The 14,111-nt window shown below is 38.1% G+C and overlaps 1 protein-coding gene across 2 annotated transcripts in view; it reads left to right on the plus strand.

The window, feature by feature from the left end:
- Positions 1 to 7,455, plus strand: part of GK5 (glycerol kinase 5) — a 28,104-nt gene extending 20,649 nt beyond the window's left edge. The window contains exons 12-16 of one of the 2 annotated variants that reach the window (XM_072407660.1): positions 474 to 568; positions 1,139 to 1,242; positions 3,000 to 3,059; positions 3,683 to 3,816; positions 3,974 to 7,455. In XM_072407660.1, the coding sequence (XP_072263761.1) occupies positions 474 to 568; positions 1,139 to 1,242; positions 3,000 to 3,059; positions 3,683 to 3,816; positions 3,974 to 4,122 (542 nt within the window). In that variant the 3' untranslated portion in view covers positions 4,123 to 7,455. The remainder of the gene's footprint in view (positions 1 to 473; positions 569 to 1,138; positions 1,243 to 2,999; positions 3,060 to 3,682; positions 3,817 to 3,973) is intronic. The other variant, XM_072407661.1, reaches the window with a different exon arrangement.
- The last annotated feature ends 6,656 nt before the right edge of the window (positions 7,456 to 14,111 follow it).

Genomic DNA, 14,111 nt, shown 5'->3' on the forward strand with positions numbered 1-14,111 from the left:
TTCTTTCTTGATCCTGACAGCAACACACTTCTTGTCCCAGAGTGACATTGTTAATTTACTGTATATATATATCTATGTCTATGGAGAAGTATGCTTTCACCATAGAAAAGATAATGTTTTAGGACCACGGATTACCAACCACTCACCTGATCCACAATGCATAGGGGGTGATCAGGATAGATAAATAATAATACGTGATATAACACTGCAGACTGCAACATTGGCAGGATCAGAGATTATATTTTGGCACTTATTGAACAGGCATACCTTTTCAATGATGTATTTTAACAAATTGAATGGAATAGATAAAAATAGTTTGTTATGGCCTACTTCCCCCTTGGTTTTAATATGCACCTAACAGATTTACATTTGCAGGACCAGCATAAAAGACGTTACCTTTTACAAATGGGTACCCCTTATGTCTATTACAGCTGTGGATATATATCTTTTATAAAACTTTTCTCCTTCTAAAGATCTCTACACAGATGTAGCAGACACAGAAGAAATGGCTAGAAGTGTCCCAGATTCTGGAGGAATATGCTTTGTACCCTCATTTACAGGTTTACAGGTACGTCCAGTAATTCCAGCAAAAGGGTGTGTTTGAGTTCAATCTTGTTCAGCAATGGCACTAGAGCTCGGCATCATGGGAGACCAACCACATACCAACCCTTCTTGCATTGTTTTGTGGTTTATTTATTAGACATAGCTGTTTGTGTGGGCTGGTCTATTGCAGTGCAGACATAATAGCTGATGTATGGCACATTCTTTGGAACACCCACACCTGTAACACCCAGAGAATGAAATCTGGCTTGGCTGCATTGCATCCTCACTGTAGGAGGTAATTTTTTCAGGTCCTAGTGAAAGGATCAATGCACAAGCAACCTAAATCTTTCCTGTAACAAGCACAAGCATCATTCTTAAATTTCTTTGTTGCATTTGTAAGTTTGTTTTATATGCATGTACATCTCGCTCTAGAAGACAGAGATTATGCATATAGCATGTGTTGTCTGCTTGTAACTTGTCTGTTTTCTCCCTTCCTGCTGCCGGTACATGTATGTAAGTGCTCATCTATTACTATAAAACATATGAGGCAGTGGCGGGGAGTGTGTTATGTTACTCAGTGTTTTGTCTGTTTTAGGCTCCAGTGAATGATCCCTATGCATGCGCTTCATTCATGGGACTAAAGCCTTCCACCAGCAAAAGCCACCTTGTACGAGCTATACTGGAATCTGTGGCATTTAGGTATGGATATATGGAATGCTCAAGTCATCCTGTGTGCATGTTTTTTTAGCAATCCTAAAATACAAAATATACTTACAAATCTATAAGAAACAGAAATGATTATAAATCCTCAACGGTAAAAACTTTAAAGTATATGTCAACCTAAGAACATTAATGTAATAAAATGCAGCTGATCAGTCCATAGAAGTGAGTAATTTTCTGCATTTGCAAACAAAATACCTGTAGAAATCCAGGATCCTCGTTCTGTGTACTATACTGAATAATTACAGCCAGCTAATGTATACTACAACCCCTCTTCTCCCTATGTAATGTCATAGAGGTGGTGTTTAAGTCCAAATCAATAGACTGGCCTAGGATGACAGAATTTCACAGGAACACTACTGTGACCCAGGGCAGAAAATGAAACGTGATAATAGGGGGATCACTAGGATAAAATATTGGAGGGGATGGGGAGAGTTTCAATTGAAAACTAATACAGCCACCATATTTAAGAACGGAAAAGCTCCAAAGTCATGTATTGCTGGCAAATGGGCCTGAAAATTTCTTATGAATATGTTCAGTTCAAGAAAGTGGGCTGCTTACTAATAAAAATTTTTACATATATTTTTGTGACCCCACAGACTGGGATTTTAGAGTTAACTTTCTGATAAAAAAACAAATGTAATTTTCCTGTGTTTGGCTGACTGAATATTACTTTCAGAGTGCTTTTGGGCATCATTGCCAATACTACAATTCCCTGTATGCAATGCTTTCGGTAGGGCCTAAAGGTGCATACACACTTCCAATTTTTATCGTTCCAATCGAACGACGAACGATCGATTGGGCAAAAAATCGTTCGTAAAAAAGTAACCAACGACGCTGACGAACGAGGAAAATTGTTGGAAACGAACGACCGGACCGGCGGATCGGATTGGGCGACGATCGTTGAACATCGTTCGTGTGTACGGTCGTTCGTTGATCGTCCATGTTCAGAGCATGCGTGATGAACGAACGTCCGTTCACTTTCCTGTCGTGCACATAGTTCCTTTATCGCTTAAACGATCGTATCTATTGTGTGTACAATATCTACGAACGATCGTGTCGTTACCTCTATGTGCAGGATCGGTGCTATACGATCGTTCATATATATCGTGCAGGAACGTTCGTCGTTCGTTTTCCGACGATAATAATTGGAAGTGTGTACGTAGCTTAACAGTATGTCACATATTTACTTAGATTAGATTATTCTTAATTATGATAGCTGTGCTTATTAATATGCAGGTATAGGCTAATGCTTTGGTAATTTAAGTGGATTTTACAATTACAATCCCCTGACTAACAAACTTAAATCTTGGGATTTATAGAATGGCAAACAAGGTCTATGCCAGGATGAAAATAAAGTTGGCATGCACCGTGGCAATATTGGGGATATTATTTTATTTATTACTTTTTTTTATAAAGCACCAGCAAAATACACAGCTCTGCACAATACATACATAAGTACGAACAAGAAGGTCACAGTGACTTAGGAGAAGACCCAGCCCAACAGAGCTTACAATTCAAAAGGAACATTTTTTTTACATACTATAGCAATCTTTTTTTATGTGATTTGTTTTGGTCTTCAACATGATGGAAAATAAAATATTGAGAAATATTATGCACTGTTTAGAAATTTTTAAATGAACTTTAGGTATTGCTTTTATTTTGCATCAGATTTTAAATACAGAAACATTACCTAAAAAAAGCATTGATTCTATCTTTTTAAATTCTTCTTCTAGGAACAAGCAGCTTTATGATACAATGCGCAGGGAGACCTCTATTAAAATCTCAAAGATCAGGTACATTCATGATATGGTCCAATTTGTAAGTACCTCTGGCATGAGTTGGATTGCTAGAAAGAAGGTCTAAGAACTTGCAAAACTTACTGAAATCGAAATAAAATGTAGATAGGCTACTACATACAGAGATACAACACAAGGACAGGCAGACCACTGATAAACTCTGAGCCGTGGTATTGCAGGAGGTTGATAACAAGCAAATCAATTAAATTATTTATTAATGAATACAGAGCTGGATTTATTTGAAGTTCAGCTTTAGAAAACATGAAGATATTGTGTGTGGGTCATAAAGAAACTCAAGTGAAGAGCTAGATGAAGATCTTTTCATTGTCCAATGCTGTGATGTACCTTGCTCTGATATACATCACTAAATGCAGAGAAGCCGCAGGATTGCTTTAAATCGGGCAAGTGTCTTGGATTCTGCAAAATATATGGCGTACACCTAAAAAAAATGTATTCTAGCCTTAGAAGAGTCCACTTATAGGATGATTCTTATACCCTATGTCAGCCAATGTTGGAGCTGTACTGCAGTAAATGTTTGGACTGTGGGATGTACACAAGGACCTTATATATCATTTTAGTTTTACTTCACACATGGTGTTGATTTGTTTCTCTCCCCACAGGGCCGATGGAGGAGTCAGCAACAACAGTTTTGTCATGCAGATGACAGCAGATTTGCTTGGCCAAGTTATTGATAAACCAAAACACACAGACATGTCCTCCTTGGGGGCAGCATTTCTAGCTGGACTAGGTGTAGGTGGGTATTTTAGAATGTGTGACTTGCTGCTAAAGTAAAAGTTTAGAACAATTTATTATAAGATAGGCTTGCCAGTGAAGCGTCAGCTTCATAAGCACAGTAAGTATAAAAATACCAACTTTGTTTCTATTACTTAATACATGGCTTTTGTTTCAAGGTGTTTGGTCCAGTAAGGAAGAACTGAAGAAACTGAGACAACCTGAAGTTCTTTTTGAACCACAGCGTAAACCTAAAGATTATGAGAAAGCAATGTCTGAATGGGAGTTGGCACTACAGAGATGCTCAAACTGGTATAATGACTTTTAGGACCTCCGAGTCCTGCACATCTACAATAGTGACATTTATCATTCTTATAGATATCATGTCAACAGAAGCCTGGTAAGGTGTATGCATTCTATGGAAGGAGATAGCTGACCGGTGTACCCGTCTATTATTGTAGCCTTCTATGAACTTGATTACCAGTGATTGTCACTGTCTCTGTACTGTTCATTTTTGTGCTGCCTTTAGAGACAATTCTCAGTGCTACTAATATTTTTATGTACCTCCATGTGTTCACCATAATACTACATAACAAATGGATTGTACAAGTCTATTTATGAACATAGACTTATAAGCTTTTGTGTTGGGTACCCCATAGTAATCGCTCTTTAGCAGCGATCTGTAATGGGAGTTCCAGAACCGGCTGGGGGTAATGGATACATGTCACAGGCAACCTGGAAACACATTGAAAACCCCTTGAGGAGCCCAGTCATTGTAATGGTATATCCTGCATCTACTATGAACAGAGCAAATCCACACTGATTAAAAGCCCAGCTCTGGCATAGTTTTATATATATTTATAGTGTATATTTATATATATATTTATGAAAAAAAAAGAAATATATATATATATATATATATATATATATATATAATTTTTTTTTTTATTTAAAATTAAATGCACACAGGCATGGTGCAAAAAAAAAAAGAACTCCAACTTTAATACCTTCAACCCAGAACTTTTATTGGCAGTACTTATTTTTTTTCCAACAAGATGTCAATATTCTTCAATGTACCTTTCAGTTATAAAATATTAGAGCAGGTTATCACATCAGCACTGTTAGGACATCAAATGCCCACCTAAAGACCTCTGAGAAGTGCAGAATCATATGAAGATATAATGTTTTATTATCTGCAGCAGTGACAGTGTGTAAATTTACTAAATAACTGGAGTTGTATTGTAAATAATAGTTGTAATACACATCTTAGTCAAACTGCAGAAATGTTTTTATTTTTATTATAAAAGAATACAGTAAAAGTTAATTGATGAAATCTGCAGCTGTGTTGTGTCTTGTATGCCAGAAATTTGGGTCCCGCTAAATGTTGACTTGGTTGTATAATATGTAATAATCCTACCTAGGCATAAAAGGCTGAAGAACCTGATGAATTGAAGAACTTCAGAATTGTCTTGTCAAACTGGTATATGACAGTCACGTACAAGGCCAACCATGTCCAGCAAAACTTTTTTTTTTAGATGTAGTGAATAATGCAGAATCTCTGTTTGATTTTTATGTCTCCTTCACTTAGCTTACCAAGCACTGTTCTTGGTATGGCGCCTCCTGCTGGCCGGTACACACACATTTCTGTCCATAGCCACATCACTTTGCTACTGTATTTGGCTCCTAATAATGTGGAATGCTTTGGTAAAACAAAATTTTTACTACAAATGTACTGTAACACCCATTCCTATACATTTTCATTTCTGTTTTCCTTGTTTGTCATTGTAACACTTTTGCTATATGGAACTTATAAGGTGTACTAACCTTTTTTTTTTTTTTTATGATCACTGGTCATTCTGGAGAAAAAGCGTACATTTTTCTTTCCATTTTTATTCCATAGAAAACCAAGGAAATCTTGGAAGGAAGTTTGTTGGCTCCTAGATATCATTAGGAAAACTTCAAATGGAATTTGATTTAATTCAATTTTGTTTTTTGTATTGTTAGCTCAGCTTTGTGATTTGTTCAGGTCATACTTGCCCCATTGGCAGAGTCTCTCCCATTCTTGCTGGTAATCCTTACAACTCCTTTAGACCTACCACTGACCTCCTGCTATTCTGAGGTTCTATGGTCACTGCAATCAGCATCTTCTCCAGTCATCGTTGCAATTGTCCCAAATTCTTTTTTGGATGTCCTTTGTTTTATAATGTTTTCTAACAATACCTGCAGCTCAGCAAATTCTGGTATATTTTAAAATTAGGTGACACACATGAAAATAATTATAAGTCTGTAAGTTCTTGGCATATTTTATAGCAGAGCTTAATATCCCCATCTGTCCATTGAAGTCACTTTTGTTATCCTTTACCCTGGCATTTTTCACATTTTAACCTATTTGTTACCAGTGAAGTAAGCTTATGCAGACAAAAATATGGGATGCCGATGCTGAAGGTACAAATTTACTCCCTTGATTGTCATACTGATCCTGGCTAGTAAATGAGGCAATGACGAAGGACAACCATGCCAGAGAGGAGCATATACTTATCAGCTAATTACTTGCTTGCTCCAGGTCAGTGATTTCCCAGTTTGTAATGACTGGATCCTTAGGACAGCCATGGAGCCTATGGAGCCATACATCAGCAATGTTAGCTTTTTATATCATACCCTAAAAGGATTCCTATAAAGCATTTCTATGTTCAAGTTTAAAATGTGAGCTGAGCTCCTTTAATGGCAACAGTGACCCATTACACTAATAATAATGTGAGCAGCATGGTGGCTCAGCTTAGCATTCTGGGGTTTGCAGGTCTAGGTCCCTGGTTTGAATCTCGGCCAGGACACTATCTGCATGAAGTTTGCAGGTTCTCCCTGTGGTTTACAAAACATCCAAATGCATCCAGGTAGGTTAATTGGATTCCACCTAAAATTGACCTTAGACCAGCGGTCGCCAACCGGTGGTCCATGAGAAAAATTTGATGGTCTGCGTCTCTGGACGGTGCACCCCCGAGCGGGGTCAGGAGAAGGACCCAGCTGGCGGAGCACACCGGCCGCAGACCATGTCCCCTGTACAAATCCCAGTGGGCAGTGTTATATCATCATGACGTCACTATGGGGGAGGTTTCTTCCCCCTTGAGTGACACCCGGCTCCCCGCACATACGCAGTCAGGAGCCGGTAATTTTAGTGGTCCACGGGACCGAAAAGGTTGGTGACCACTGCCTTAGACTAATAATGACATATGTCTATGGTAGGGACATTAGATTGTGAGCTCGTTTAAGGGACAGCTAATGACTATGGACTTTGTACAGCGCTGTGTAATATGTTGGCGCTATATAAATACTATGTAATAATAATTTGTAATTACAGCTATAATACATTTACCTGCCCTGCCAAAAATGTTTCTCCTGGCACCCTGTGATGGTGAATGACCAATGATACCTTCTAAAGGACATTGAAAACATATTGGTAAGTTCCTGGCTATACCTAATCAAATGATCCTTCCATATGTAGAGATGATAACCAATGCAGAGGTACTGATCTCATGTTATTGGAGAGAACTCGAAGCTTTAGGATATCTGTTGACAATGTGCATTTTTTGGAAGGTTGACATGGTATATATTTCTCAAAGTACAGGATTTCTTTTACAACTAAATAAACAATTATAACTTATTATGTTTAAATCAAATAATTATAACTTATACTAACTTAAAATAGAATATACTCACATATATTTTGTTATAACATTTTATTATGATGTATATCTATTTGCATGCATTTTAAACATTTACAGTACATTACTGATGAGTCCAATAAAGACTGCGAAGAGAAGGAGAGAAGATTTTCTATTAATAAATGTGTATCAATATAAGGTAATGGACATGCCCAAACAAAATTCCTATTTCCGATGTATGTTGCCATTTCAAGAAATCTTTATTTTTCTGTATATAAGCCAGGTGATAATATTTGGATTAGTAGCCTTTTGGCACATAGGGCACATGTTTGCATGTAGATGTCTTTCAGAGCTTAGCACTTGGGGCAGAGAATGGGTTACAAGTAAGCCAGTCTGTAAAGAGCTGGGAAATAATCTCTTTATGTTAGGGGTCTCATGGGAGGGGCAGCGAGAAAAAAAATCTGCATTCAGAGTAACTAAAGGAGTTCTCCAGGAGCAGACATAAGGCTGATTATCCTCTTGGTTGCTGCCTTCTGAAAGTTGAGACGTACAGATGGCATATGGGTGACAGGTGGTCTAATCCAGTTAGTCAGGGAGCCTGAATTGGGGGGGGGACATTTAAAATGCAGCCTGTTCTCTCTGGTATTAGAGCTGCTGCACCCTGCTGGAGTTTTCATTATCACGTGTCCCAAGCCAGATTCATCTCATGCTTACACTTGCCTCCTTAAAAAATGTTTTATGTATTTCCCTGGTCATAATGAAAATCATAAAGTTTTTCTACATCTTAAATTGATCTGCATTGTCATGAATAGCGAGACCTGTACTGATTAATCACATTACCTATGACTACCTTGTAATTTATTCCCCATGTGTTTTACTTACACCTTGTGCCAAGGCAAAGAGTATGAACTTCTTATTTATTATAATGAAATGAAAACTTTTACTCACAAATGGAACTGAAAAAAAATACATTTGCACTTTTTCACAAATTTCAGAAATCTAAAGTTTATCTTGAAAGATTTCCTGTGTTCATTATAGTTTGCTTATTGTGCTGCAAATTTTTAGCATAGTAGAAACTGGACTATGTGGTACTGCTCATCATTACTAAGGTTGCTTGGGTTACTATAGGGGAGGACACTGTTTAGTGAATGAAGCTTTGTTCACATCATTCATCCAATCATGTACAAGAAAAAAAATCTATATAATTATTTCTTTTGCTCATGATTAGGTGATTAATTCAATAACAGTTTAACATGTGAACATGCACTGCTAAGTGATCTGTCTTTATTCCTTTAGTAAGGTTTTTAAATAATCCAAAAGTGTCCTATGAGGCTTCTCCAGGCTTAGGCTATGTACACATCAGATGATTTTTGCCCAATATGATTGGTCAGGCCAACAGTGGTCACCTGACGTCAGACGGATCTATGACCAACTGCAAAAGAAGTGTAGGGAGAAAAATCATAGGTGATTTGTTCGCTTGTTCTCCTCCCCCCACCCTCTCTTCTTCATACAACACAACTGTGTTGTGTGTACAGCGCTCGTTCATTCATCTGTCACTCCTTTGTCACTGGAAGTGGTCATCAAAGATGGTGTCCAGTGATGAAAATTGAGTGAGTATACACATCCTTAGGTGAAGCCCCATGGAGAAACATGTTTCCCCTATTCTTTTACCTTTTGAGTAGAACCACAGCGTCCAAAAGCATAAAGGCTTCTGTCAACCGCAGGTCTAATACCTGTTACTGAATTTTAAAAGCTCTTAGAAGCGTGACAACCTGATGTCATTGAGACAAACCCAAAACCCGTCCACATGTAACCTTAGCCATCAAGAATTGCACCCACTTGCATAGATGACACCATTGTTTATTGGTGCATTCTTAACAAATTGCAAACATGTTTTTAGGATTGTACTAGACCCTTGGTTCTGCAAATAGCAATCATTTACAGAATTGTAGTTTTGATAATAGTGTTACCTGCAGATATGATACTTAGGCTTGTTTCATACTTGTGGAGGACAACCACATGGTTGACCACACTGGGCCCATAGAAAACTGCAAAAACATCACACTGCTGGTACACATTTAAAGGCAGCCATAATGTGGTTCTTCCAAATGCAACTTTTCATTTTCTGGAACCACTCTGCAGCTGCATGTAAAAAAAACAATGGTTCCAAATCTCCCCTTTCACCTGTATGGAAGCAGTTGGAGCTGTGGTTGTGTCTGCAGCAGAACATTGTGATTGCCCATGAGTCAGAAAGAAGGCCTTGGAGTATGTTGCTATATGTTCCTCTAGTTCTATAAAACCGTGTCCAGCTCAGCATTCTCTAATCCTACACTGTAAACAGGTATGCTGTGACGCGACCAGGGACGGCAATGGAAGTGTGATGGTATTCCTGCTTATGCCTCTGACTGTTGGATATTTGTACAAACATATTTATTTCCACTTTATTTTATGTGTCAGGCATGTAGTCGCATTGGTTTTATCATCCAAGTTGGAAAATGTTTGGAGTTCCAAGTATTAAACAGAATTTAAATAGTGCCAACATATTACACAGCGCTGTACAATAAATAGGGATTGCAAATGACAGACAGATACAGACAGTGACACTGGAGGAGGAGAGGACCCTGGCCCTAGGAGCTTACAATCTAGGAGGTGGGGGGAAGTATCGCACAATAGTTCAATGATCAGAGAACCAGCATTTATGATTGAGCAGACACATGAATACCAGTATTTATATGTTGTGCATATTTTATCATGTATACAACATAAGATGTGTGCCAAGCAGTCACTGGTGCTTGCTGTGTATATGTACGGTACCCACAAACATTTGTACATTGATTGCCAGTGATATATAATGTATATACTTTTTTAAGGGTGCACATTGTCATCAAATAACAAAACCATCTAGATTGTACTTCACATACAACTCTCAGATTACTACTTGGTTTCCTTCTTGCATTTGTGGAAAAGAAAGGCACAGGTTCATGTTCCATTGGAGAAAATGATCTGCCTGATCTCAAGTGTGGGCATTGTTCACTTTCTAGGTGAATGGTGTATTTTACATCTTTCCAGGATCCAGAGCTTGGAGCTCCATGTCTAAAGCAGACACTTACTTATAGTGATCATTAGTGATCACTTCCAGTGAAACCGGAAGTTATGGAAAAATCAGAGATTCTTCCAGTCAATCGTTTATTGATCTGGCATGAGAGATCAAATCACATTGGAGGACAACTGTATGGGCACTAGACTTTTAAATTAACCATTCACAAATGTTCATCTCGGTAAACAAATCCATTGACTGTACACAGCTACAAACTCATTATTTTTTGTTCTGATTACTGGAGCACAGATTATATCTGATGCCTCATTTCTTTTTTATTATAAAAACAAATGACAGAATACAGTAATATAAAGCCAGGCTCCAGCCTTACCTTCAGTCTTGCTCAGTTGTACAGGATTCTCTCCTCCACTGAAATTGCTCACTGCACACCCTGAGTTTAGCATTAGAAGCTGCAACAAATCATAGCCCACTTTTTTTTTTTTAGTGGATGGACAGTTAGCATAGCCTAGCCTTTTTCTCCCCATTTAATGTGTCTGTGACCTGTCCCTTTTAATTATTGGATTTTCAGTCTTTAGAATTATGGAGTCACAACATCCCATGTGGGCAATACCTGGGGCAGTCTGAATGAGGCAGGGAGCTGTGATGTTTTCAGAGGGTTATTTGAAGAATCCTGCTGAACACTCTCACCAGCTATGATCTGCCTGAATTGCACAGAAAAACACAGAGACATCACTGAAAGGGAAGGGCGAGTGAGCGGCACCCTACTGTGCTCTTCTTCATAGGAGTGCACAATACTGATCAGTTGTTCATTAATTTGTTGTGCCAAATTGATGAATGGCGTTAGGCGATCTGTGTGCACATTTGGTCAGATTTTCATGACTGCCTTTTGTCTTGGGCATTATGATTCTATTATACCTCCAATATTTCTGAAGTAAGGGGGACGCCTCTTAGTACAAAATAATAACAGCTGACCCCCACCTTCAACTCTTAGGTGATCATTGAAATGCAAAAAGATTGCAAAGTAAAATAAAAGACAAATGCAATGGATTGTAAGTTTCATCAAATATATTTACATCAAACCAAAAAGAATAACAATGAGGGAGGATATATTAAAAGGATCTGGATTCAGAAGAGGGGCAGCCCCACCAAGTGAGGTTCAGTGAAGAGCTAAGGATGTTTATGGCCAACTCAGCATATAGAGAAAAAAAGTGCTGCAAATCTGACAGAAGCAAGATTTCCGCACATCTCAGGACTGCCTGTACATCAGAGGAGGTTGGTAGCCATACTTTAATTAGCAATTAGTTTTTTCCCCTCCTTTTATTTTTGTAATCAGGACAACAGAAGAAATTAAAATTCTGTGTCTGTAGATGTGACTGCTCCTGTTTAAATTAGCCTCAAAGACTTCACATGTGCAGTTTTATTTTTACTTGTATTGTGCACTTGCCCACGCTAAAGGAAGTCCGGATAATTGCAGAAGATTCCATTTCAGAACTGACAAAGCCAAGGAAACAAAAGGTGGAAGTTGTAATCCAGGCTGATTAGTGATGAGCTTGTAAAGTGCACATGGATGGGGAGTGCTGCTAACACAACTATGGAGACTTTGTTAGGGGTATCAGAATTTCTTGTTGTGAACTTCATTGTAGCATTGAGGATGCTTTCTGAAGGACAGTAAAACCAGCCATACAAGAAAAAGAATGAATCCACCAAGTTATAATGCTTTAAGTCTTTCTTGAAAGAAACATGGGGCTGCCATTGCTGACTTCTCTCTGAATGTGCTGGATGTAAGGCCGAGCCCCAGGCTTCAGGGCCAAAAAAAGCATGCAGCAAATGTAAATCTACTGAGCAAATTAAAAAAAGCCAAAGGATCAACATGATGGTCAAGGAGATATCAATCTGAAAAAGTCATTGATATTCCCTTATAGCAGTGTACTTTACATAGGACTGGGAATCTGACATTAAAGTGGATCCTTCCATTACCCATGCAAAGAAAAAAAGGGGTCAACTAAATTCACCCTTTATAGCAATACATCCTGTCCTTTTCTTGATCACTTCCGGTTCATTTGACATCTGGGAATTAGGTAAAAAACCTGGTATGGGTGAGCAAGCATGTGACTACCTAATTGTTCAAGTGATTGTCACAATTGTTTTCTTCCTTGGTTCCAATAGCCAGGATTGGTGCCGCAGCAAATGAATATCGTACAAAGGGGGTACAAAGACAAAAGACAGTTCATTTTTTTTTTCATTGAACTGCCTCACATTTATCACTGCTCTGATCTGACGGTCTTAATATACTTTACAACCATCTAGTCATCTGAGTAATTCAGATCTAATGGAATGCTTGAACACTACTAATGAACCATCATATTGATCATATTTTGTTTGAAAAGTCTCTACATAATCCCTGAGGAAGCTCAATGGGTGAAACGCGTTGGAATTGAGACGATTACCATTCCTGCAAATAAGAATTAGTCAGCTGGCTTTTGTTTAGTTTACCTGGCATTCTCCTTTGTGTTTTCGCATAGGAGAGCCAACCCTACATTGTTTTCATTGTAAATATTGTATTACCTCACTTATATGGTATGTAAGCATTCATACTAAATATAGTTTAGCCACCCAAAAACCCAGTCTTTTCTCTCTCTTTTTGTGTTTTTGATATATTACCCATGGGGTAGGCAAAGAATATACTCACAAAGTATTAGCAGTTACTCACTTTCCTCTCTCTCATTTATGAAGGGGGTAGTCTATTGACCTTTTCACTTTTCCCATGTGAAAAGGAAAGGGTTTCTTTGAAGGTGATATAAATGCTAGATGTGATCATGTCCCCATAGTCAACATAAGCTCTGCATTCTGAAGTGGTTTTTACATTACAAGAAAAAAAAGCAGAAACCAGTATTCTAAAAGGCATGTTTAAGTGAGCATGTAATTGATCTGATCCCTACCAATACGATTTCTAGCAGTTGTATTAAAGGTGTGTTTGTTATTTTTAATTATTGGGAATGGGTGAGGGTCATTACATGTCAATAATTACAGGTTATGTAATGGCAGATGCTCCCTGCTCCGGCTGGCAGTAAGTAGGGAATCCGCTGGAATTATTTTCTTTGGTGTCATTTAGTTTCTATTTATCTCACCTTACATGCTGGGTCAGGATTTTGTTTGAAGTCTCCCAGTGCCCCGCCCCACTGCTAATTGTCCTAACAAAACCAATGAATCATTATAGGATCCTGGAAGCTGCATTCATTTTTTGCTCACTGGATGTTGCTGTATTTTATGTAAATTATTCAGGGCACCTTTAAAATATTTCTGAAGCTGCCAACAGATATGAGATGACAGTTTTCTGGATCCAAAGTCATTTTGTGTCTGTGGAGTCAGGCACACTCCTGCAAGTCAATCTCTTAAATTAGTGAATGTGGAATAGAAAGTTAGAAAACCTGTTCCAAATACTATTGGTCTCACATTGATGTTAGCAGTTTCATTTTTATCCGCCTTCTATTCTCTATTCTTCTGATTTACACTATTATGACAAAGATGAATGTTCTCTTGAGGAAACCTCTCATTTCAGTCTTGGTGACCAGAAACTTTTCCAAAATGAAATACAGACTC

Source organism: Pyxicephalus adspersus, chromosome 4 (genome assembly GCF_032062135.1).
Source record: "Pyxicephalus adspersus chromosome 4, UCB_Pads_2.0, whole genome shotgun sequence".
NCBI classification, from domain to species: domain Eukaryota; kingdom Metazoa; phylum Chordata; class Amphibia; order Anura; family Pyxicephalidae; genus Pyxicephalus; species Pyxicephalus adspersus.